This window comes from Vulpes lagopus, chromosome 2, assembly GCF_018345385.1.
Source record: "Vulpes lagopus strain Blue_001 chromosome 2, ASM1834538v1, whole genome shotgun sequence".
Lineage (NCBI taxonomy): Eukaryota > Metazoa > Chordata > Mammalia > Carnivora > Canidae > Vulpes > Vulpes lagopus.
This window is the reverse complement of record NC_054825.1, coordinates 17,540,058-17,566,886: the sequence shown is the minus strand read 5'-3', so window position 1 is coordinate 17,566,886 and position 26,829 is coordinate 17,540,058. Positions and strand designations below refer to the sequence as shown.

The window sequence follows — 26,829 nt, the reverse complement described above, 5'->3', positions numbered from 1 at the left end:
GCTTTCTAGGAATGTGCTTGCAAGTTGAAAGCACTCATCATATGAAACTATCTCATTAAAATGTATAGATGAGTAATAACCTCAAACTGTTCAGCCAAAGATTTTAATTTTTTGTGTGTTGTTTGCAAGAGGATTTTATAATATTAAATGTTCTTAACTTTAACATTTAAAGAACCAGTGTTCACCTAACATCTCACTGTGATCATCCAATGGCATGCTTGGGTTTTTATTCCTGTGCCTGTTGGGTGTGTAATAAGCACAAAGTAAATATTTGTTAAATGAATGAGTAATCAGTTCACAATAGCTGAGTATGTAACCTACTTGAATTATTTTGTCAAAATTAAATAAAATCTAAATAAGTGAAGTATAAGGTAAAGGTACATTTCCTGTCCCCTCTGCCACCTGTCTTGACCCAGTTACTCATTATAGGGTATAAATGGATGTATATTTGGTATTTCTGGCTAGTTTTAGATAGCATCACTAAAATGATGAGTTAGACCAGTGCTGTGTGGGATTCTCCTTGGTGGAAATCTGCCTCCCTAGCATTTCATCCACGATTGCAGAAGTGATAGGGCTATTTTAAGGAGCCATGCCCCAGGGCCATTCATTGACTCTAATAAGAAAGAGTCCACACTGATTACATGGTCTTGAACTTTCTGCTTGTGTATTATGTGTTACATAGGATATGAAATGAAGAATTAAGAAGTCTGGATTCTAATCCGAGCTCTGCCTGAGAAAGCATTTAGAAAAATTGCTTTTCTCCAGGTCAACTAATCCAACCCCCAATAAATAACTTCTAAATCTCTGTGGACTCTAGGATTCTGTTGATCAGTGTCTAGCTCTCTAAATGAGTCTCTACCACCTTTATCCTTTTAGCCTTTTTATGGCTAACTTTTAATGTTCTCTACTTTTTACTTTTCTTTGAACTCCTACTTTGTTTCTCTTGACTTCCCACCATTCATCTATTTAGCCATCCATCCATCCATCCATCCATCCATCCATCCAGGAAGTATATACTAAGCATCTATTATGTTCCAGGCATTATGTAGAAAAAAAACAACACCAATGCTTCTTGGTTACCTGATGCCAGAGATGGAGAGTTGAGTAGATGCCTGAAATAGAGGGTAGGAGAACATACTGTCTTTTTATCATCCACTTTGATTTATGTGCCACTGGGTAATATATATATATATATATATATATATATATATATATATATATATGTGTGTGTGTTTATAAGTAGGGGTAGCTGGACCAGATGGCTTTCAATATTTTACCTGCAAATACTGCTAGAAATAAAACCTTTCTTTTAGATTAACCAACTTACCCAAACAATTATTTTCAACATTTATTGTTTACAGTTACTTTCCTATAAGTATTCTATTTGTTCTGAATCTGAAGCTACAGTGAAAAAATAAAATAGGAATCAGCATTTCCACAGGTCCTTACCTTTGTCTTCTAAGATTTGGAAAGAATTATGTTGCACAGTATAACATCAGTTACAGTTAGGTGGTCAGTAGACACTAATTTTTTTTTAAATTATGTCAAAACATATCCACATCATTGTGAGGTAGATAATTATGGTGGATTGGGGGAATCCTGGGGTGGAAGTTGTGAAATGTGGATTCTTGGAGACATGCAAAGACAATGAACAAATTAATTGATATAGCACATTTGGCACATTCATCTGTTTAGCACTTGTATGTGCAATGTCTTATGCTTTACTCTAGGGGTGGTGATTCTCCTATCATTCTACCCCACAGAAGCATGAGCTGCTGCTTACTGGGGGCATGCTTTATTTTTCTTTCTATCTTCACAATGCCTGCCACATAATTGGCTCTCAATAATGTTTATTGAACTGAAGTCTCATCCTACCTCAGGTGTCAAATTTGTCTCCATGGGCAAATTGTTTCATCTTTCTGGGAGAGTTCAAGATTTCTAAGAAAAAAATGGATGGGGCATCCATGGACATATGAAAGTGATATACAGACTTTCCCTTTCCCACTGTGGGCATATTGTAAACTACTTCACTCTCTATCCTACTCTCAAATGAAATAAAGATTCTCCAATGTGACCATGGCAATTTTCACTTTTGGAGTATTTTTCAGTGCTTTGAGATTGTGATAAAAGACCTGTAGAGTGGGGGAGGGAATGTTTAGGTGTGATTCCCTTCTGAATCCATAGATACAATCAGAGACAGTCTGCTTATAAAATCATCAACACACCATTTCCCACTGTATTAGGTGTTCTTTTGAAGTCTCTCATACCAAGCTCTGACCTCATTTATCAAGATGTATCCACATTTTCTGAATGGGAGATTTTGGCAAACATAAGGCAGCCCCAACATCCAAAATATTTTCGAATGTTACTTTCCATTTAACACTTAAAGGCATCCATAAGGTAAAGTATGATATGTATACTATATGGTATTAGCTGGCATTTCATTAAAATTGTCAAGACTAAAAATGGGTTTTCCTCAGAAGTTACATGTAGATTCTTTTATTGCTAATGCAGAATATTTAAGATCTCACATAGGAACTTTTTGTAAAATAATTCCAATATTACACATTGTCTCTCTTTTTTAAAGGGAACAATGAGCTAATCTCTGTAGAAATTACACATCTGAATTAACATGGAGCTCCTTAGGGAAAAGTAAAAAGATTTTCCACCTTCATGGGAATCAGGGTGTAAGAGTAAAAATACGAGAAATGAAAATCAGCTCAAACCATATCATTCTCATTCCATCTTGCTCTCACTAAGGGAAGAAAGTTAATGGTTTGTGCCAACTCCTACCTCTGTGAAACTAGAGAATTTTTGAAACTTGTCGAAAGATGCTATTTATTATATTTAGTGGCAGTCCTAGGACATGGCATGCTTCTTTGTTACTGAGGGCTTCATCGTCAGGTTTCTGAGAACAGTTCTGGCACCAGACTCAATGCACCAGACTCTAAAATGAGCATCATCCACTATAAACACCTTAAATCCTCTTTAGGGTAACCAACATTGAAGTTCATGAAAACATTGCAGACAGTTCAAAAAGAAATGCATTTTCCTATGGTACTGAAGAATCAAGAATAATTTTGAATTCATGCTGCCTTATTCTGTCTCACTTTTTAAAGATTTGTTGTTGTTATTCTTTTAGTAGGAGCCTTAAACATTCTCTCTACTCAGCAGTCCTTTTTTCCCTCTTTCTTTCTTTTTTTTTTTCCCCAGGATTTTGAGCTTCTAACTTTGTAATACATTTTTTTAAAAGATGGCATTTGCTTTCAAACAAGAGTTTAGTAGCAGATAAAAATCTCTAATTAACAATTCTTCAGCCTGGGTGAAATGTGTAATGGATCGGAGTTTGTCAGTGGATATAATATTATACCTATTAAATACTATGTTTAATCATCTATTAAGACTTTGAGACTTATGGTTTTACTTGCTGTATAACACACATTTTATTTGTATTTAGATGTTTGGGTGTGTGGGTTTTTGTTTTTTTTTTTAAGGCTTCAGTCACTTTTCCTGCACCTGAAGAGGAGAATGGGATTTGCCAGTGATAAATGGGGAAGTTGACTAGCTAACTAATAAAGATTTGTCTTAATCAAGTATGATTTGTCAGAACAGGAGCGCACTGGGGTCAGGGCGCGCGCAATGAATTATACAGCATTCACAGGAGGAAAGGACCCGGCAAGAGACCTCATAAATATGCTGCCATTCCCCACTGCTAATTCGTATTCAAAGAGTGCTCTGCACAGCCATTTTTAGGTTGCTGAGCTGTTCACCAGCTTCCGGAGCTTTCTGTTTGTGTGGAAAAGAAAAGAAGTTTCATTATACTTAGGCATCATCTGGGTTCTCAAGGTATATCAGTCCCCAAAACTGGATTGATAGGGATAATCTGAAGTGTGGCTTATTACATGACATCATGTATAATATTTATTTAGTGCCTACTATGGGCTCTGCAACATGCTCTACACAGAGGAGGGAGGAAGATATACAAGATACAATCTCTGCTAGAAGAGGTTTTAGATGCTCTTATAATCCTCTTCAAATATTGTCTCTGTAAATTCAAATATGGCTACAAAAGGAAAAGCCATCTGCCATCACATTAAATATGTCCTCCCAGTGAAGATTTCCAAAACTGAACATAGCCCTCCTGAAGTTTGGCTTACACTAAATAGATAGAAGATATTTTCTTGGGTTTCCGCTAAGCTTGACTTTCTAACCCATGTTTCTTCTCTTCATACTGAACATAATTTTAAGTACTGCTCTGTGGCTGAAGCAACATTCAAGGCCAGTTAGTCTGTTGTGCTCAGCTATATTTGGGATGAAGTCCTCCTTAGCGCTAGAAGGTCGACATAGGAGAGCAGCTCCGACTTCAGAGTTTCTTTTATGCTTAAGTTTTCAGATGAGATTATAATCATACAAAATAGTTTGTAGTATCTCAGTGTCTAAATTGAGTAGAAAAGACATTGGCATCCTCTTTTGGCGACTTTAGTAGTTAATAATCCGTTTCTTTTTGATGAAATAGATGTCTATATTAAATAACAATAGGAGTTGGGGTATCTGGGTGGCTTAGTCGGTTAAGCATCTACCTTCTGCTCAGGTCACAATCCCAGGGTCCTGGGATTGACCCCCGCATCGGCTCCTTGCTCTCCCAGGAATTCTCCCTCTGCCACCTGCCACTAGCCCTCCTTGTGCTCTCTCACTCTCTCTCTCTCTAATAAATAAATAAAATCTTTAAAAAATAAATACAATAATAGTAGTAACAATAATAATGTTTAAAATTGTTTGAAAGCAGATTTATATCAAAAATAAATAAATAAAAAATAAATAAATAAATAAATAAATAAATAAATAAATAAATGGACTTTGGACTTCCACTTCCAAGAATGGTTCCTCCAAGAAAGAAAAGAGAGTTGGGAAGATCTAGTTTCTCCATTCCTGCTTTATTACAGGAAAATTTTTAGCAATAGGGCTATTACTCAAATTTTTCCTAAAACCTTCGAACCCTGGCCTCAGCCAGGAATGGAAAAGGAGCACAGTTCTTTGCTTTTTCACTATTGAAAAATTGCTACAACTCCCAGAAGGACATTTACCATGGAGTGTAGTAGAATGTGGATAATTGTATACTGATGGATATTTATTTGGTTCAGGTAGGAAAAAAACCCACCAACTCTGTGAATCAAAGCTGATATGAAGGGGCTTGGAAGTATGGTTGAGCTGGTGCTTACTTAGTGCAGTGTCTGAACTTGAGTTAGACAATGCTCAGTGAAATCAAAGCCTACCACCCTCATGAGTAACACTGTAAAGATATTCACAAGGCAGTGCAGGTAGACTGGTGGTGGAAACAGACCAGAGAGATAGTCCAGTCCTCAGAAATGCATGTTCTTTACATCAGCAGTCACTGTTGTCTCCATGTGTATGCAGTCACTGCACGTCTCACCAAGAACAAAATGCACACGGTCCTGGAGAGGAGCTGGAAATCCTGAAGTGGCGGGGGAAAGAAAGAGCTGGAAAAAGAAGCCAGCTGGGAACTATACCATATGTGAGGTTCTTGAGCCTTAGAAAACCCATCTTGCTTTTTTTCCTTTCAAGTAGGAGTCATTTTTAATTTTTTTCATTTGTCCTTATATTCTCATCCTTGTAATTGATTTATGACATTCAGGAAGCCATAAAATGTCTAGCTTCCCTTTTTGTTCTGTTTGTCCAAAGTGTTGCTCCATATTGTGAGGCCATAATGCCTGTGATGTTGGCCTTTTATGGGGTGGTGAAAGCACATGTATGCCAGTGGCCACAACCATCAACTTAGGGATCAATCAGACATGGTTTTTGTGGTTTAGTTTGGTTTGGTTTGTTTTTTTCCAAGTCTAGTTTCAAAAGGGTTAATTCTTATTAAGCAGTTGCTGGATGTGCAGACATGAGTTTTGAATACTGATTTGAACCTTGGGCAAATTATGTAAACTCTCTGAGCTTCAGATTCCTTGTCTGTAGAAGGGGTTAATAATAATCTACTTCATATGGTGGTTGTGAAGATTAAATGCAGTATCTGTCAGGTGCTTAGCACAGTGTCTGGCATATAACGAAGCAGTCAATAAATAGTAGCCCAAAATAAAAAACTTTCCCTAGAGGGAAACATTCATTGCAGTATTTTACACACAGCCTGTAAGCAATAAACTTTTGTTGGGTATATATTGAATGAATGAAGTCATTTTTCATCACCAAGGGTTTAAACCTGCATGCCTTTTTCCCCCAAAAAAAATCCTATCTCAACTTGTTAATACTCTTACACGGAAGTTTGGTAAAGGACTCAATTTTAGTGGTTCCCTAACAGAGCCTATTGAGATATAATTTAAAAATCTACTTAGAATTATGCTAATAAGTTCAATATACAGCCTTGCCGATGAAGCCTAATAAATTCTCTATTGTATTTAAAAACAATAGTGGCTTTGTTTTATTCCATATTTTAGAAACTCCCAGTGTCACAGTGCTTGCTAAGAAAGGCAAACAATAGTAAAACTATTTTTTAAGGAGTTTTACTAAAAGAAGTCTCTAAGTGCACGCTTCGTTATATACTATCCTTCTAAGGTCAAACTGATATTTCAGTTTACAAAATTGAATGATTTTCAACTGTTCTTCACCTGACATTGACCAGCAGTTACCATCTGATGAGTTAGATTATCCAAATCCATATTTATTTAGCCTTTTCTTTAATGTCAGAAGGATAGCATAAATATTAGGGAATCTTTAACTCCCTCATTTATCTTTTATTTTTTTAGGAAGACTAATTTAAGCTCAGTTTGGATCTTTTATCAGCTATACATCTCAAGTTGAGAAATAATACTAAGGTCACATTACCTTAAAACTCTGCTAGAATATACTATAAAACCATCCATCCTCTTTTTGTTCACTGATTACCTTATCTTGAGTTTCATTAATTTCTATCTCTCTAAATATCAGCATCTAAAGTGCAGGGCCTTTCTGCTTTGGAGTTATTCAGGAATAAAATGTATCTATCTTTTTGGCTGCTTCATGATATAGTAAAAATTCTCCCCCTTAGGTTTTAGAGTCATCTATAGATTGCTCTGGATTACTTCCGTGTGTTTGTATATGTTTCACTTAAACTTTATTTACAAAAACGGGCCGTGAGCTAGATTGGCTGAAGGGCCCTTGCAGATTTCTACTCTAGAATCGTTGTTCTCAAAGCATAGCTCTAGGGAACCAGCAGCATCTGGGGACTTGTTGGAAAGCAACTTCTTGGGCCCCACTCCAGACCTACTGAATTAGAAACTATGGGTGTGGGGTCTAGGAATTTGTGTGTTAACAATATGGCTTAGATGTGTTTATGATTGATCTCTGACCCACCTTCTTTCACACACACACAAAAAGAGTCTTACCATAAAAGATCAGACAAGTATACCAAGAGCAGAAAAAAATAACTCAAGGGAGAAGATAGAAGCCAAGAATTAAAGGGAAGATTTGGGTAGGGGTGGAGAGCAAGAGGAGGAATTCATTCTATGAAGAAATCCTAGAGCAATGCTCTAACAATTAAGGGTTAAACTCACGCAGAGCTTCCTAGGATTCAGGCCAAAGAAGAAAGTATGTTGGATTACATAGTTTATATTTTCCATAGTACAAAATGAATTATTTCCTGTACCGTTAAAAAAAATTTAATCAGAAAGGAGAGGAAGTGTGGGGGTGGTCTTTAAAACAAACCAAGAAATGCAATGAATCCTATTCTTGAAATCAGCTTAACTAAAATAGCGTAGAAATATCCCTTGTTTCATAATTTAAGTAAATCTCATAAGTATCAAAGACCCAAAGTTGAAGGGGTAAATTCTATATTGGAGCCAGATATGTAGCACTAGAGAATGTTGAAAAATAAGAGCTGCCTGTCCTTAACAAAGAGTTAAACGTGACTTCTAGAAATTTTTAATAATATATTTTGAACCCCATTTCCAAGGATTCTAATTTAGTCAGCCTAGAATGAGGCCTAAACACAACTCTGTTTATTAAAAGTTCCATAAACGTGTCTAGTCCAGAAACAGAGACACACACTACCAGATTGCCATTGACCATCCCCTTTAAATTATAGTCATCATCCTCAGGCTTTTGAAAGAAATAAATGGCAGAAAATTTAAGAATGAAAGCACTAGCTGAAAGCTGAAAAGTGGGTATTCTCTGTTGTCAATTGAAAAAAGACCCCAATGCTATAGATCCAGGATAGCAAGTAGGTCTTATCCCCTGTGCCCACTCTGATCAATTGGAGTTGATTGCCTGGAGCGTTGTGAAGAGAGAGGTAGTTATAAGGCATGTTCAGGGGCAATGTGATTGATTAATATCTTCCAGGTGTTTGGTATCAAAGAGTGGCAGCCATATGGCATATGTTTGTTGACTTTGCTCTCAGGACTAGATATGTGGGTAGCAGAAATGACACTTTGTTGAAAATTAAAAGAAACTGATTTTATCCCTCTGAAGTTGTATTTCCAAACCTTAATCGTTTCTTTAATTTCTAAGCCTCTTTTAATGCCAGTCGTCTCACTTGCTTTGTTTTTCCCCATAAATTTCCAACATGGTTTCCAACCTGATATTTCTTGAATGTTGATCAGGGGGTTTTGATAAAAACTTTGTTTTTCTTAATGCTAAAATTCACCAGCATTAATGTTCAAGGCCTTGTCTCTGCCTGTACCTATTGTCCTGTGCTACTTCAGATTTAATAACTTTCTTTTTTCATTTATCTGATATATTCATGCTCTCTCCTCCTACTTTTAACCTATGTGTCTGCTTTCAGTGTGTTCAGAAGGGTCAAGATGTGAAGAAATATTGTACAAAATATAACATTTTAATTTATAAATCAATGAAAACATCGGTCCAGGCTTTTAAGTTAGGGTATAAATTAGATGTAAGATATATAAGAAGATAACTTTTTCCAGGTGAATATTTTCTGTGAATCAAAAATAACTGTGCAGCCTCCTACCTCATACCAGAAATTTAAAAAATTAAATCAAAGTGTATCAAAGACCTAAGTGTGAAAACCAAAACTATGAAATTCTTAGAAGAACACATATGGGTAAATCTTTATGGCCTGGATTTGGCAATGGATTCCTATATATGACACCAAAAGCACAAGCGACAACAACAAAAAATAGATAAATTGTACTTCAGTTAAGTTTAAAACTTTTGAACATCAAAAGACTATCAGAGTGAAAAGACACCTACACAATGAGAGAATGAATATATTTACACATCACATATCTGATAAGGGTCTAGTATCCAGAATATATAAAATGCTCTCATAACTTCCACAACCAAAAGACAAGCCAGCTTAAAAATGGACAGAGGATTTGAGTAGACTTTTCTCTAAAAAAGATCCACAAATGGCCAAGCACATGAAAAGACACTCAACATCATTAGTCATTAGGAAAGTACAAATCAAAACTACAATGAGATGTGAAGGCTATAAGTTTTAAAAATCAAATATAGTAAGTGTGGCCAGGGAGAATTTGGAGCCCTCGTGCATTGCTAGTTTGAGGATGAAATGGTATAGCCACTGTGGAAAACAGTTTTGGGTTCCTCAAAAGGTTAAACAGAATTACCATATGGTCCAGCAATTCCTCTCCTAGGCATATACCCAGAACAGATAGTCATAGAAATGCTGTACATGAGTGTTCATAGCAGTGCTATTCACAGTAGCCAAAAGGTAGAAATATCCCAAATATCCGTCAGTGGATGATTGGGTTAAAAAAATGTGGTTTATCTGTACAATGGAGTAATAGTTAACCATGAAAATAAATGATACCTGCCACAACATGAATGAAACTTGGAATCATTAAGCTAAGTGAGAGAAGCCAGTTCATATTTCAAATTGGTGTGACTTAAGTAATTGTTAGTGTTTAATCTGAACATCAAAACTATGCTTGTCTATTATGTGTATATTTATATATTAACATGAATCTGCTGCCACATACCCGAATCAGGAGAGAAGTGATTCCGTCATTCAGGCCATCTTTCCCTTTTAGCTTCAATTCAAACTAAGGATAAAATTAAGACCAGGAAAAAAAAAAATATATCAAGAAAAGGAATGGCAGAGCCAAAAATTCTAGTATCTTTCATTCACATATGACGATTGAGCTTCTGTGATTTTATCTGCTCCTGAGTCCATTCCAGAACAGTGAGTGAAGTGTTCTCTTTCTGAACATAGGTCTGAAGCCAAGTAAATATGTTTTATTCCATAAATGTGTACTTGTGTGGGTGTGGGGGGGGGGCAGCGGGGATTGGAATGTCATCTCCCAATTACCTGCTTTTCACAGCAAGAATGAGCAATTTAAATATATTAAATTTTCCACCTCCGAGGTTCATTTGTTAAGAGTAACCAATTCACTTGCCAATGTGAATAGCGAGAAGAGAAAGGGTCAGTGGTATGGACATTTTACAATTCTGTATGAGAATTGGCCCCTTATTTTTTTTAAAAAAAACAAGAATATAGTGAAGCCAAAAGGTTTGGATAATTATAATACACTTTTGCTGTTTGTATAATTCGCAAAGAATAGAAAGTTATTTCAGTCAAGACCATGAAATCACAGCACATTTCCCTGTTGAGTGCTATGGTTCTTTTTTTTTTTTTTTTTAATTTTTTTTATTTATTTATGATAGTCACAGAGAGAGAGAGAGAGGGGCAGAGACACAGGCAGAGGGAGAAGCAGGCTCCATGCACCGGGAGCCTGACGTGGGATCCGATCCCGGGTCTCCAGGATCGCGCCCTGGGGCAAAGGCAGGCGCCAAACCGCTGCGCCACCCAGGGATCCCGAGTGCTATGGTTCTTATGTGGGAATGATGTTCAAGAAATGTAGAGACTATCTCCTGTCCCACTCTTGCCCAAGCTATTGGAAAGGCCTTTCTTGGGCACTGACATTTTAATTTTTTACTTTTTTTTTTTTTTTTTTTTTAAATCCCAGGATCAGGGCAGCCCAGGTGGCTCAGCAGTTTAGTGCCGCCTTCAGCCAAGGGCATGATCCTGGAGACTTGGGATCGAGTCCCACGTCAGGCTCCCTGCACGGAGCCTGCTTCTCCTTCTGCCTGTGTCTCTACCTCTCTCTGTGTGTGTGTCTCTCATGAATAAATAAATAAAGTCTTTTTTAAAAAAATCCCAGGATCATTAACATACAGTGTTATATTAGTTTCAAGGTATACAATGTAGTCATTCAACAATTCCAGGGCAGCCCGGGTGGCTCAGGGGCAGCCCGGGTGGCTCAGCGGTTTAGCGCCACCTTCGGTCCAGGGCATGATCCTGGAGACCCGGGATCAAGTCCCACGTCGGGCTCCTGCATGGAGCCTGCTTCTCCCTCTGCCTGTGTCTCTGCCTCTCTCTCTCTCTCTCTCTCTGTGTCTCTCATGGATAAATAAATAAAATCTTTAAAAAAGAAAAAAATTCCATACATCAGCCAGAGACACTGACAGTTTAAAAGTATACTAAAGTATTACAATTCCTTATCCCCCACGTTGTAATGCATTTTAGACTGGACATTTTAAATTTTATTATTTATTTATTTATTTATTTATTTATTTATTTAGTGCTGCAAAGATCAGTGACATAAGACTCAGGAGGCTTGGGCCACAGTTGCAGCTTTGTTGATAATTAGCGATCTGACCTGGATGATCTCCACCCCCAAATCCCTGTACCCTCGTTTGTTCATCTGTGCCGTTACTTTTAAGGCTCATACTTCTAAAAATCTGTATATCTATTACTATAAATTTATAGAAGGCAGCTGTATTTTCAAGCTCAGTGGCTCCCACAAACAAAAATTTTCTGCGCACCTGCATATATGTCAGGCATGGCCTCTGAAAATGCTGGAGAGACTAAGAGGAATAAGAAATGGCCTCATCTTTAGAGAAGGTTATAATCTAATGGGGAAGAAAGAATATATAAGCAAGGAGTCACAAACTCAGATTCCATAGCAGCAAAGTTGGAACATAAATGAGTGAAACAGGTCAGATGGGAAGGTGGCAAGCTCCATGGTACCCGGCTCTTCTACAGGGGGTAGCCGTATCTCAGTCCCAGCCAGTTGACCATTTGGGAGTGGGGACTCAGTGTTGCCATGTATTCCAAATTTCAAAAGAGACTGGAAGGCCAGCTTTTTATATGAAATCTCCTGTTTAAAAAAAATGTTTTGTCGCCAACCAGTTCAGAAGTGCTTAAACAGTGTTCCCTAAAAGCAAAATATATTTGCTGGCCACACAAGCTCTGCAGTGTACCCAGTAGTGACTTCTGAATAAGCGGATAATTAGAATGTTATACATTCAGTGATAGAAGCATGTGTAGTTCACAAAGGGTATAGATAGTGATTAACTCTGCCCATAATGATTTCTAAAAAGGCTTTCTAATTACTTTCTAGTCACTTGTCATAGTTTACAGCACTTTTGGGGTTTTCTTTGAGTAATTCATTCAACCTAGAGATCTGGCTGATGCTGAACAGGTCTCTCTTGTCTGCTAAGTAAATACATGTTTGGCAAATTCCACAAGTGAGCCTTTGGAATGTGTTTTGACAATTTTGCCCATTCAGGTTTTCTGCTGCTTCATCTCCTGGCTTTTACATTCTTTATTGAATTGTGAAAAGGGTATGTCCTTCCTGCTGCTCTGGTCTTGTTTCATAGAATAGAACAGATTCATTCTCGTTTTTGAATGAAGCTGTAATTAACATGGCTCCTTTTGTTTAACAAGTTCAGTTTACCCAGTACCTGCTCATTCCAGAGCATCATTATTGGTGGCACAGCTTCATTGACTGATGTCTAAGGGCTCTGGGAATAGTGTTTGTTAATTATCTGCAGCAAACCAGGTAACTAAGGGGAGGTTCCGCTACTATGACTTCAATGAAAGTAGTGCTGATGATTTTTTAATTGCTTAATGATAGATTGGATCATCTTAAAGCAAAGTAGAAAATATACTCACCTGCTAAGGAGATAATCTTAAATCATAATTGCTAAGAAAGGAAAAGAGAAAGAAAGCTAGGCCATGTACATCTTTTGCTGTATGTCTATGAAGAATGCATAAGTTTACCTTCAGTTTATATGAATGTATAGTTTTCTCTAATAATGTCATCATCCAAGTGCTTGTAAATATTTTATACTACATAGTAAATTCGAATGTCCTCAGAGGCCCAGCAGGCTACTGTATGAAGCAGTCCACTGTTAACAGACTTGGGCAATCTGGAGAGTGTATGACATGCTTAAAAGCATTCAAGTTCGAATTGTTTCATGTTTTCTTTTCTTTCTTTCTTTCTTTCTTTCTTTCTTTATTTCTTCTTTCTTTCTTCTTTCTTTCTTTTTCTTTTCTTTTCTTTTCTTTCTTTCTTTCTTTCTTTCTTTCTTTCTTTCTTTCTTTCTTTCTTTCTTTTTCTTTTCTTTTCTTTCTTTCTTTCTTTCTTAACATTGCCAGAGTGGGAGGTGTGCCCTGGGGATGGAAATACCTCTGTGGGCCTGATTTGGGCCTTGTGCTTCAGTTTGTTTACATGTTCTATAGAGAAAAAGAGGCGTTAAGATTCTACAGAATCATTGAGTTCTGATATTTCACAGCCACAAGGGGCACTGAAGAATACCCAGCCCAAGATGGTCATTTTGCCTTTAAGGAAACTGAGGCCCAGAGAAGGGAAGTGCTTTACCTAAATTAAAGCTCAAATGGCCACTTCTTTTATTTTCTTTTAAGGGAGTCCTAAATACAGGGGGATCTGGAACACTCTTCTAGAGATATTTGTCTTCTCTAGCATAATAACTATTAGCCACGTGTGATTACTAAGCACTGGAAATGTGACTAGTGCTAGAGAGGAACTGAATTTTAAATTTAATTTTAATATATAAATAGTTCCATGTGGCTAGTGGGTACCATCTTGAACAGAGAAGCTCAGGGATTACAGTTTTCATTGCTAATTTATCAGTGTGCTTCACATATAACTTCAAAACCAGTCAACAGTATACTCCTGTTTTCCTACTCTTCATCCTTTGTGCTCTGGTTTTCATATATTTAATTCTATATATATTGTTATTTTTACTTTATTTGAATCTGAGTTCTGTAGATCCAGATTTCCATCCATTATCATTTCCCTTCAGCCTGAAGAATTTCCTTTAACACTTCTTGTAGTTCAGTTCTTCTGGATGATTCTCCCAGTTTTAAATTATCTATAATTATCTTTATTTAACCTTACTTTTTTTTTCAAAGATTTTATTTATTTGAGATAGAGAGCGAGAGAGTGAGAGAAAGAGAGAGCATGAGCAGTGGGGACAAAGGGAGAAGGAGAAGCAGGATCCCCACTGAGTAGGGAACCCAGTGTGGGACTCGATTGACCCCGGGATCATGACCTGAGCCAAAGGCAGACACTTAACTGACTGCACCACTCAGGCACCCCTTAACCTTACTCTTAAAGGACATTCTCACTGATTACAGATGAGTAAGATGACTTTGCCCTACCCCCCTGCCTTCCCTCCCCACCCCCCACCCCCCGCCACTTTGGGATGTTGCTTCAGTATCTTCTTGCATTGTTTTCTGATGAAGATTCAACCCTCATACTTACCATTACTACATGTTGTTTTGTCCCCTCTGGCTGCTTATAAGATTTTTTATTTATCTTTAGTTTCTAGAAATTTGATGATGATGTGACAAGGTGTGGTTGTCTTTGTATTTATCTTGCTCAGAGATTGCTCAGCAAGATTTATCTTGCTTGAACTACTTTGATCTATGGATTGACTTTTTTAAAATAAAGTTTGAAAAGTTTTGACTGTTATTTCTTCTATCCTGTTGTTTGTCTCTGGGAATCTCATTTTCTGGGAATCTAATTATATGTGTTTAAAACCACTTGTTATTATCTTTTGTTATTGTTAATGCTCTGTCCTTTTTTTTTTTTTTCAGACTTCATTTCCTCCTTTAGATAATTTCTGTTAACCCATCTTCAAGTTCAAGGACTCTTTCTTGTGTAGTAAATGATACTCTCTTGGGTCCATCCAGAAAACTGGTTTCAGAAGCTTTATTTTTTCATTCTCGAATTTCATTTGGTTCCTTTTTATTTTTTTTTTTAAGATTTTATTAATTTATTCATGGGAGACACAGAAAGAGAAAGAGAGGCAGAGACACAGGCAGAGGGAGAAGCAGACTCCATGTAGGGAGCCCAGCGTGGGACTCCATCCCTGGTGTCCAGGATCACACCCTGGGCTGCAGGCGGCGCTAAACCGCTGCACCACCAGGGCTGCCCTGGTTCCTTTTTAGAGTTTCCACTTCTTTCCTAAAAAACCCCTCTCTTCGCCTATTATGCTTACCTTTTCCAAGAAACTTTTTTTTTAAGATTTTATTTATTTATTCATGAGAGGGAGAGAGAGAAAGAGAAAGAGAGAGAGAGAGGCAGAGACAAGCAGAGGGAGCAGCAGGCTCCATGCAGGGAGCCTGAGGTGGGACTCGATGTGGGGTCTCCAAGATCACGCCCTGAGCTGAAGGCAGCGCTAAACCGCTGAGCCACCCAGGCTGCCCCCAAGAAATTTTTTAACACCAGTATGATACTTGTTTTCAAATCTTTATCTGCTAACTCTAATAAATAAGCCATCTGTTAGTCTACTTACATAGGCTGTGTTTTCACTTTTTTATTCTCCTTCCCCCTCTATTTTTTTTGCATGCCATGGAATGTGTGTAGTATTCTAGACACAGTGAAAAAGAACAGTAGTGTCTAAATTTATTTTTCTCTGAGAGCACTTTATCTTATATTTGATTAAGGGTGTGATCAGATTCGTTCCAAAATTAAGTGACTTGGCGTTAAGCTGAATCTCTAATTAGATTGGATTTATCTGAGATGAGTGCATCCTCAACCTGTGTCTTGGCTGCTTTTTTTTTTTTTTTTTTAATATTATCAATACTTGATCTGGAGTGAATTGGTCTGTAGTTTTCCATAATTTGGGTTCATATTTGGGCTTAACTTTCCCAGTGTCTCAAAATATAAGCACCACAAGAATATGTAAGAATGTGTGATTTTTCTTTTTACTTACCAGCCCCTTCTCTACTGCCTCTTCCTTGGCAAATTTAGAGATTGAAGGAGAGTTACCAGACCAAGCAATTTATTTCTATGTTTATAGCTCATCCAGATTTCATTCTGTCCTGTACACCTACATTTTTATAAGGTATTCTCTTCATCCTTGAGAAGTCTCTGAATGGCAGTCCTGTGCTTAACTGAGGCATTCACCCTAGGTATGAACATTGCCATAGCTCCTTGCTCACACATGAGGTACTAGTTTCTCTCTAAAATCTATCAGAGCTTCCTTACACACATCACACTTCTCCCACACAAGTTTTTCTTGTTTCTGGGAGAGTCATTTACATCTTTCTACATCCTAACTGAAAGCAGAAGTTCCTCACGTGTCTTGAATTGTCAAATAATGAAAGTTGGTGAAAGAACTATCTTTTCCATTGTTACTTTTCTAGGCGTCAGGAATTCAAAATACTCCTCATATCTGAGTAACATCAATACTGTGGATAACCGGGCAGCCCAGGTGGCTCAGTGGTTTGGCACTGACTTCGGCCCAGGGCGTGATCCTGGAGACGCAGGATCGAGTCCCATGTCGGGCTCTGTGCATGGAGCCTGCTTCTCCCTCTGCCCTCTCTGTCTCTCATGAATAAATAAATGAAATATTTTTTTAAAAATACTGTGGATAACCTACCCCCTCTCAGGGCATGATACCAGAATCACTGTCTGAGAAGGTGTGCTAGATGCCAAAGAATGGCTTAACCAACCACTCCATGAGCTACTCCCTCCTGGGAAGGCTATGTGTGACTCTCTTTGCTTTCCGAAAGCAATACTTTTATTAGATCTGGTGGCCAGAAGTTCCGAAGTCAGGTCCAAAATTCAGTACTTCAAGTTATTAGGAAATATTACCTTGTATTTTTCAATTGTCACGTTAGTGTTCTGCAGCATGCATATGAAAGCACATGCTTCAAAAAATAGCTCTTTTACAGTATTTCCATGCAGTCTTGCACTTCAGTGAAGTCACTATATGCACAATAGCTGGATAATTATGAATACCCTTTACCTGTTACTAAAATTGCTAATAAAGTTTTGAGTGCCAGAAAAAATAAACTTAGTTCATTAAAGAAGGCTCGACTGGATGTCTTCACTTTTTAAAATAATTCGCTAGGAACCACATCCTTAATAAGAGAGTTCAATTTAAGTGTGATAAAAAATATTTTTTTTTCTGGTGAGTGTACTATTTATAGCATAATGCCTACAATTTTTTGATACTTTGAATTTACCAATGGAATGTTTTCTGATTAATCATATTTGAGGCTCCTTCCCTTTCAGTCATGTTTGTATTCTAACATGATGTGAGCCTCAGTCAGTTCTGCCTTCCTATGAAAAATATTTTAATCTATTCATCTCCAAAATACAAGCCCAATAATTATTTGTTAAAGTTCATCCATGTTGGCTTTATGATGGTTCAAGTGACATTATTATTTTGAATGAAGAGCAATGATGCTTTCCATGGTACCGGCTCCTCAAACTAAGTCTTATCTTTTGTGATGCCAGGCCAGTCCTTCAGGAAGTATCTTGCTGGATTTGTAGTTTCCTGCTTCTTCGCAGGAAAGTGTAGAATGCCTGGTATATATCTCCCAACCCCACCCCAAATATATTGAAAAGGAGAGGAAATGTTAGCCGAAATGCATTTTGCAGTTTGTAACCCTTTAATAAAGGGCCCTAGACCAAGGATATGATTCATTCTGGATAATGTGAAAACAAAAACTCAGTGAGTTTGAATGCTGTACTCCCAGGATAATTCCCAGGACCCCCGTGGGAAGGATAGAAGAAGAGCAGGAAGGAACTTTCCTTTCCAGGAATTCATTTGTCATGCTCACACTGACATGTAGAATTCCAGCATACGGCATCAGTTTTGATTTTCTTTTATGCTTTTCATTGTTTCTTACTCTCAAGAAGATCCTCACAGTCAACAAATGCAGTATTTATAAAATTTATGATTTCTCAAGTTATTTCAGTGGAGATAGCATGGCTGTTTCCCATTCTAAAGGCACTGTGAGTATTTAAAGAGCTAAAAACTCTGGACTGGGAGTATCACATACACTAGTTTAGACCTACGAGATTGTGTTTTTTCTTTATTGGAGTTCGGTGTGTGCTTACATCTTCAGTTAAATTATTCAAAAAAAGTAAACCTAAAAGTATTACTAATTTTTTAAATAAAATTATCCCTAAATATCTAATACTATTTTAAGGATAGTCTGTTTTAAAAAAAATAATCCTTTCCAATTTTGTCTTGTTTTGTTTTGATTGGAGTAGGGGAACACATAATGAAAAAAACATACAGAACTTTGTTTGCATGAATTTTTCCTTTCATTCTAAGAGTGTGAGCATTTCTTATATGCTTGGCCTGGAGTTTGCTTTATTGGGGCATTAAATCTGAAGGTAGCAAGTAAGAAATGAAAAAAAGAATTCTGTTTCCAACAAACGGATGATATCTGCGTATTAAGACCAAGAAGTGTGCACTCTTGGCAATATCTCTTCTCTTGCCAGATGCGTTAGGACTTCAGATGCTGAGATATTTCCCAAGAGACAAGGAGATTGAGGGAGTGATTTAACAACTGGAAAGACCTGAGCTCTTTACTGCTTGTTCTATTGATTCCTTCAGTAGCAGACTATGGATCCATTCAGAATAGTTTTTCCCCTAGCAAACCTGTTAGAATTGTGGATCTGTTACCTGCATTCCAATGTTGACTTCTCCCGTGCCACACTGGATATGATTTTAGAGCAAGAGCAGATCACAAACCTTTCATGCACTTTATCTACTCCTTTCATGTACTTTATTTCAATCTCTCCTTGGTTCCTTCCACAAACATTTACTGGAAACATGATGCTGGTGACAGGCAAAATGATAATCTATTTCCTATTTGTTTAAAATTATTTGTTTTAATACTGTTAATCTTGATAGGAGAAAATAATATAGAAGTGGTATTTTGCTGAAGTAATTAGAGTATTAATGGTGTCTCTAAATATTAGAGATTTTGAGCTAAAATGAATTAAGATTGCTTAATTATGTTGCTTAAAGGAAGTCAGTGTGATACTTAACAGTGTGATAAAATTGAATATTGTAGTTCATATGCAAAAAAGAAATATTCTACTCTAGTTGTTTTTTCCTTCTTCATTATTGGTATCATCTTCTACTTTTTTGGTGCCTCTACTGGGAGCCACATATCTTATCCAAATTACCTTTAGAATATATTTAATAGAATTAATAAAAAGCTAACATCTGTCTGAGAGATGACACTAAACTAGGGAGGTACTCCACTGGAAAGAATTTTTGGAGTTTATATAGGTACCAAAATACATTTATGCTATTGCATTTGAGCATTTTTTATTACTAGAATTTTTTTTATCATGAACGGAATATACAGTCCTTTTTCTGATATGCCATGAAAAACAAAGCATTTGCCCCTTTGGCTGCCAAATCTTCACTATTAGCACAAAAGTTCATGAATGCAGGGGCTTGATCTTCCTTACTGGTCATGTCCACAACATATGATTTTTTACTAAGTGCATTGATTCCCATGTATTATGCAATTACATGCATTTGTATGGTATCCTATAGCTTTCAAAACATTTTTACTTAGGTTAATTTCATTTGACTATAGCAACAATTTTGTGAGAAAGGTAGGACAGATCTTTTATCTTGTGATACCCAGTTCCAGTGGGTTGTGGCAGACCTAGGATGGGAGGGGGCCCAATCCCCTAGGATGGGGGGGGGAACAGTCCATTGGTTCTTAATATCATTCATCATCATTCAACAAATGCTTATTATTGCTATAGGCAAGTCACTGTGTTAAGTATTCTAACTGAATTATTTAACCTTTACCACAGCCCCTTGACATAGAATAATCTTCTTTCCATTTTAGAAGTAAAGAACTAAGGCAAAATGAAGCTAGGTAACATATGCAACGTCACACAGCCAGTAAGCGTCAGCACTGAGGATTAGGCTCACACAGTGTGAGTTCCCAATCTAAGCTCTCAATATGGCCTAACCACTGCTCCACAGTTTTTAGGATGTTCCTCCGAAAAGTTTGTTGGTATACATCCATGAGCCAAATAACTACCATGGTGACTTCCTAATGATTTCATTAAATTATTTGCTATCATTGTAATAGATGCTTGTGGAGTGTTGCAATAAATTTATAAGCCAGAGATAGTTGTTGTATAGGTTGTAGGTAAAGAGACAATACAAAAGGAAAAAAAAAAAAAAAGAAATGTAGATACCTGGTAGTCAGATAGGTTTCCAGTATTACAAGTGTGTCAGATTTGTCATTTTTCTATTATAGAATAAGGTACCTCCCAGGTGATGGAGAATGAGTCTGAAAAAAAAATTAATTCAAGGCAGCTGAATATTTGTCAGGTTAGGACATACCTAGAGTCTTGTAAAAGAAGGAGAGCCAACCAGTACCAACCAAATGGGATGATCACGGCAGAGGAAAACCTCATCGGAACTCAGCAGTGTGCTTTTTAATGAATGTTCTAACCTGCCTATTCCTGTATAAATGGAAGTTCTGTTTGCAGCTTGAGCTTTCCTCAGCCATGTGTGAAGTGCACCTCATCCTGACTCAAGTATCCACAGCAGCTAAGAACACACTAACAGAGCCCTTGCTCCAAGAGAGCAAAAGCCTAGAGAGAGTTCCACTAGCAATAAGCTGCAGTAGTTGAGATTCTGAGGACTGTATATGGGACGAATACATTAAAATCAAAATTGTTCTAACTGGAGGTTTGCCTACATACGCAAAGCAGTGCAATAATAAAGTGGGGGAGGTAGAGTAGAATCATTAACATTAGTTGTAACCTGCAAAACCAGAGACTAGATTCCTATGTAATGATAAAATTATTGGAAGACCATTGGACCTGGGCTTCTCATCTTGGCGGATAACAAATATGCTGAGGTGGCCTTCGGCAAGTCGTATCACCTCTCAATCATCACTGCCTTGTCGGTTATGTTCTATAGGTTGAATTGTAAATCCCATCTAATCATATCTAAGATATATAGGTAAATTTATTAAATACTTTAAAAATATTTTTCATGTATAAGAACTATGTGTCCGATATGTAATGTACACTTATTAAACATGAAGTCTATGCCACTGCCATCGTGGTACTCCTAGAGTTTGTTTCCACTTACACCAAAAGCCACCCTTCCTCACTCACATTTCCTTTTCGATAGAGCAAATTGGCCAGGAGATGTTGGAAAACCTCAGTCATGACAGAGAAAAGATACAGCGTGCACGTGAACGAGTAAGTAGAAGGGATACAAAATTCTTTTCATAAATTCAGTAAATGATAAGACATAAAACAAAAGGCCTTCAGCACATCCAAAGACAGTAGTGATGACATAGATGTAAGTGTGTATAAAAATGGCAAGGGTAGTTGAGGGATGTCGAGTAAGGGGAGAAGAAAAAGAGTGGAATGGAGAAAGAAGCTGACTCTTTCCCCATCCTTGAATGCCCCCAGGTAGATATTTTATTTAGCTCTATAACTGAGAAGGTCAGACTTTGGAGTATGTCAAGTCTTACAGAGTGAAAGCTGTAAAGATAGTGATGTCTCATCCTCCCTCAGTTTACTTCATTTCCGTTCATGTATCTAGGACTTCACGCATTCAAAATTGGATTTTAATTACGAGATGTATATTCAGCATTGTCAGCCTAAGAGACATGCTTTTATAGCTAGTTCAAGTATCCAGTTTAATGCTCCTGGGATCATCTATTACATGTAATTTCTTAAATCTAAGTATTTTCAGAGATTGTGTAGGTGTCACAATGTATTTTAATATATTTAAGTATCTATTATTAATTGGATTTCCATCCATGAAAAACAATTACTGCTTGCCAGTGCATTTGCAAAATGATCCAACTGCACGAAGTTTTGTTTTAACGTTCCTTTTCTCCTCCTAGCTTCGGGAAACAGATGCTAACTTGGGGAAAAGCTCCAGGGTTCTGACAGGGATGTTGCGAAGGTAAGAGCAAGGTAGGGACCTATCTTCCTCTCTCTCCCTTTTTTGAAACGACAGTTTTTCATCTAGTTGCAACTGGCCATATTCTAGGCATGCAAGCCTCTGCTCTTAGTACCCTGGGTCAAGACCCTTTTGAAATAACAGAGCACTGATATTAACTCTTGTTTGGACAGAGACACATACTGAGTAGCTTAGATTAGAGAGAAGGTTTGAGCTAGGGGGGTTACCTCAAGCTATGGAAAAAATTAGGGTTAGACATGAAGTCTTTTTTCATAGCCCGAGGAAGTCCCCATGGCAGGAACAGACCGATTTTATTTTCTATTTCGATAGCCTCCTTCTTATAGAAGGAATGCGGGCCTGCGGGTATTAGCTGTGCTCTCTCTCTGTTGCCTTGTTTTCATTTAATTTCCTTAAGAGATGCTGTTTGGGGAAATATTTCAATTTTATATATATTTAAAGATGATTTTTAAAATTTAAATATTATCTAAAGAATCTGAATTCACATGTGCGAGCAAACAAATGTCAGTGTTTTATGTGTGTTAATTAACCTTTGACTGATGGAAGATATTTGGGAAAGTAAGTGAAAATAAATGAATGCCTGGGTAATACACTATATTCTGTATTTTTCAAGGGGGAAGTAAGAAATGTTTTCATTGTTCTGAAAATCAGAGCCATTTTTTACTTAGGATATCTAGCATGGTACTTTCTTACATTCAGTATCTACCAAATAAGATTATCATCTAGCATAACCTTCAGTTTGGGACTGTAGCTGGAAATGTGAATGAGGAATGTCAAGAATCGCCTCTAGAATAGCTTAATTGGAATTTTACAGAAGAAATCTTTTAGCACTGATACTGTAGAGACAACTGTTTTAGAGTAAGGAAAATCATCTCTACTCAGGTATCTGTATATGATAATTTCTTAGAAGTGTTTTTGCTGCATTAGCGATGGATGGCACAAGCAGTAGATAGTTACTTGGTCTCTATCAGGCTGATCAGTAGCGAGCCTGGAGTTCCTGAGACACCTCCAACTAACACTGACCTAACTCCACATGCCCCTGCTTTTCCTACGGGCACAGTGCCGATTCAGAACCATAAGCCACCAAATTCTCTGCTTAAGAATAATATGTAAATGATCTAGAAACACTCAAAATCCACACAGAAGTGGCAATTGAAAGGAATGCTTCAGTGCTTATAGACAATAAAAAAGAAAAAAAAAAAGGAAAAAAGTCCTCTATTGCTTCCCTGGGAGGGCCCCTGCGATGTGAGCTGTAACGAATATTCTGCATATGTCTCCATTTTGTCAAATCTCATTAAAGAGTCCTTCTGCTTTATGTCAATTGAGCTGTCCAGAAATCATTCATCATTTTTAGTGTAAAAAAAATCATGCGGTTATTTAAATAATATCATATTAATGTTAAAGTTCAGCTGTCATTTAATGGTATGGCTTAATCAGATGTAGCATTTAGGAAAAATAGTTTGTTCGGGCTCTGTATGGCTTTCAGGTTGGCAGATTCAAATAAGGATTTATGAGTTTCTAAACCAATGTATTTCTGTCCATGTTTCTGCTTGATGTACCTCACCCTTTTGTGCAGGACACTGCAGACAGTTATTTCAACAAATAAAGCATCTCCTCATATTGTGTTTGAATAAATTTGCAAGTCATTTAGAGAAGGTGAAGCACAAACACTCCTGCAACCTTTGACTGGGCTTTCTGTAGGGCAATCGTACTAACGCGCCTGCTTCATAAGCCTACAGAGGGAAGTTACTCCGCTGAAATCTACTTGGGGTCCTCTTTGTAGGCAGACTCAGTCAATCACTGACTCATTTCCTTTTGGGATCTGATGAGGGTATGAACAGAAATAAAAACCCCCAGGTGGACATCACCTTGCTATGGTGAGCCAAGGCTTAGGCCCTCTGGTGCATATTGGTGATTGTATTTTTTATAGGGCTCAACTGGGATCTTAGTATCAGCCAAGGTATCCAGATACTCTTAATCAGTGCTGTAACCTGACTGAGTCTCTGGGGAGCCGCATGCAGGTGGTGGTTTTGTTCAGTTTCTAATTACTATCCCACATGACATACAATTTATTTTGGACTTGGGAAAAGGCAAAAATATTTTATCAACTTCTTCACTTCATTGTTTTTATTATTCCCTGGAAAACCAGTCTCTAGAGAAACGGAGCCAGCTTTTATGTACCAAAGTCTTTAATTTAATGCTCTGATTTTGCTTCGTCTGTTATATCCCTCCCATTCACATGGCATTCCCTTCCAGCACTGGTGAGATTTTTCCTTCAGAAAGAGAGTTCACATTCTCTTTCCAAAACTGCCTAGCTCCATCATGTGTCAATAATTGTGTCTGATTTAAGTCAAGGTATAATATTGAACTACACACCCATCTGTCACCTTCACAAATGAATTAAAAGAAATTAATATCCTCTTTGTGCAGTGTAGATGTTTACCTCCACACGACATAAGCTTATTGAGTTTCATGATAGATTCTGTATGACTGAGAATATTCTACAATATACTAAACCGTGGAATGAATTTATTTAAAAGAAAGGTTGCTGACTATTTTTCATTTTTTAAATTTAGAGTGTTTTTAATTTTGTATATTGAACGACCCGGGATTGAGTCCCATGTCAGGCTTCCTGCATGGAGCCTGCTCCTCCCTCTGCCTGTGTCTCTGCCTTTCTCTCTCTCTCTCTCTCTCTCTCTCTCTGTCTCTCATGAATAAATAAATAAAATCTTAAAAAAAAAAAAAAAGAAATAGCATGCCATGGTCCCCTCATTTGGGTCATTTTATTTGTTTTGATTAGTCTGTTGTGAAGACAGGTGAAACTTGTGTCCTATCAGTACCAAAGTCTGTGTATGAACCGACCTGATTATCTGTAAGACCAAAAACAGATAGGGAAATAAAAATGAGCTAAGTAGGGGCACCTGGGTGGCTCAGTCAGTTAAGTGTCCGACTCTTGATTTTGGCTCAGGTCGTGGTCTCAGGGTCGTGAGGTCAAGCCCTGCGTCAGGCTCCACCCAAGGTGTGGAACCTGCTTAAGATTCTCCCTTGCTCTCTCCCCCTACCCCTACTCATGTGCTCTCTCTAAAAAAATAGAAAGAAGAAAGTCCTGGGGGAATTCCTAAAATTACCTAATTCTCAAGGAAGTTCTCGAAGATTCTGCAACTCCAGTGAATGCTTACTAGTCATTAAAATGGGTGTGAGGAGAACAACCAATAGGAAATATCATTTAAGTAGCTATAAAACCAATGTGTTTCAAAGGTTTAGAGATGCAGGAGATGATTTATAGATTCATAAATAAGCTCTGAAAGGAACTAAACATGCAAAAAGTACTGGGGGCATGTCCAGTTTAGTGAGATAGCCGCAGATGCAACCAAAATAAATAAATAAATAAATAAATAAATAAATAAATAAATAAATAAATAAATAATTCTTTATGGAACCATACTATATTGCCAAGAGGAAGAAAGCAAAGGAGAAAATTGGCCCATTTGAAATTATAATGGGGAAACTTGACATCAAAACACAGATATCGCTAATTCCCTGGAAAGTAATTTTTCTTCTGTCTTGACAGAAGATGGAGAACTAGCTAGGGACAAACTACTCATTTCCTGACTCTGTGGACAGAGTTTGGAATAAAGTGCTATTCAGATAATAATGAAAATGGTCATGAAACAAATGGCCATTCATGTGGTGACTGGAGCCAAAGAAATGAATTTTTCATTGACTCTCACAAAATGTGATTATTACAACTGCTTGTCTTAAAGCATCATAAACAGCACTGAGCGGCTCACATGTTGCTCTTTGTATATTTGCGTGTGTTATATGCATATTATTTCCTGTACAGCTGACTGGGAAGTCTTCTTAGAGTAGACAGAGCGGGCGGCCAGTGAAAATGAAAATAGAACTTTGCAAGATTTCAGTCAGAAAACAAAAGACCTCATGATTCTTTTTTTTTTTTAACCTCTGAATGAATAATTTATCAGTAATGGTATATTTATTTCTAAAAGTATCTGAAGGATTTCCTAGGAATATAACAAAGTTATGATTTGAGATCTCCTCCGACATAAATTTGGAGGACGCGTTATGCTGGCTCATTGACTGCATATTAGGTGCTGGCAAAAGGCTTACGAAAAGAAACAGCATTTCTTTTAAAACAGCTTTTTCAAAACGTTTTTTAACATCTCTTCCCATATGATTACCTTAATATCAAACAATTTCCTCTCTCCCACACACGACCTATATGTGCCCCCACTGTTTTAAATCATTTTTTTTTAATTTTTAATTTAAAAAAATCAGAATGTTTCCTTCAAAAAGTGAATTCTTGTTTATCCTTCCAGCATGCATGTAGTAACTTGTTTAAGCAAGTTGCTGGTGAGAGGCCTTTGGTAACCGATCTATAAGATAAACAAACCAAATAGTATTAAAGGCAGCTGCCCTTGCTAGCACTATTCATAGGTTCTTATTTTATACTTGTATTTTTGTTACAGCTATCTCTGAGTCAGTCTGGGGAATAATTGCCACCTATCATTGCTATCACATTTTACATTTTAAACATGGTTTTGTTGCTTTGGTAGAATGACAGGTGAAACATCTAGAAAATTTAAATATACTGTCAAAATGATTTGCAAAAGTAAGGTATACCAGAAATACCAATGCAAGACCATTATAAGCCTTGGAAACACAAATATTTTTAGTTTAAATGTATCTTAAATGTATTTTAAAATGTATTTTAAAAATGTATTTGTTTAAATGTATCTTAAAGAAATATGCTACAACTAGATTTTTTTTAATCTTTGAAAATTCTTGCTCCCC

General features: G+C 37.2%; 1 protein-coding gene across 8 annotated transcripts in view; it reads left to right on the top strand.

The window, feature by feature from the left end:
- VTI1A (vesicle transport through interaction with t-SNAREs 1A) overlaps nucleotides 1-26,829 on the top strand; it is a 349,002-nt gene that overhangs the window by 183,428 nt on the left and 138,745 nt on the right. For 6 of the 8 annotated variants that reach the window (XM_041745792.1, XM_041745794.1, XM_041745791.1 and 3 more), the window contains 2 exons: nucleotides 21,214-21,284; nucleotides 21,941-22,002. In XM_041745792.1, the coding sequence (XP_041601726.1) occupies nucleotides 21,214-21,284; nucleotides 21,941-22,002 (133 nt within the window). Of the gene's footprint in view, nucleotides 1-21,213; nucleotides 21,285-21,940; nucleotides 22,014-26,829 lie in introns of all 8 variants that reach the window. The other 2 variants (XM_041745797.1, XM_041745800.1) reach the window with 1 other exon arrangement.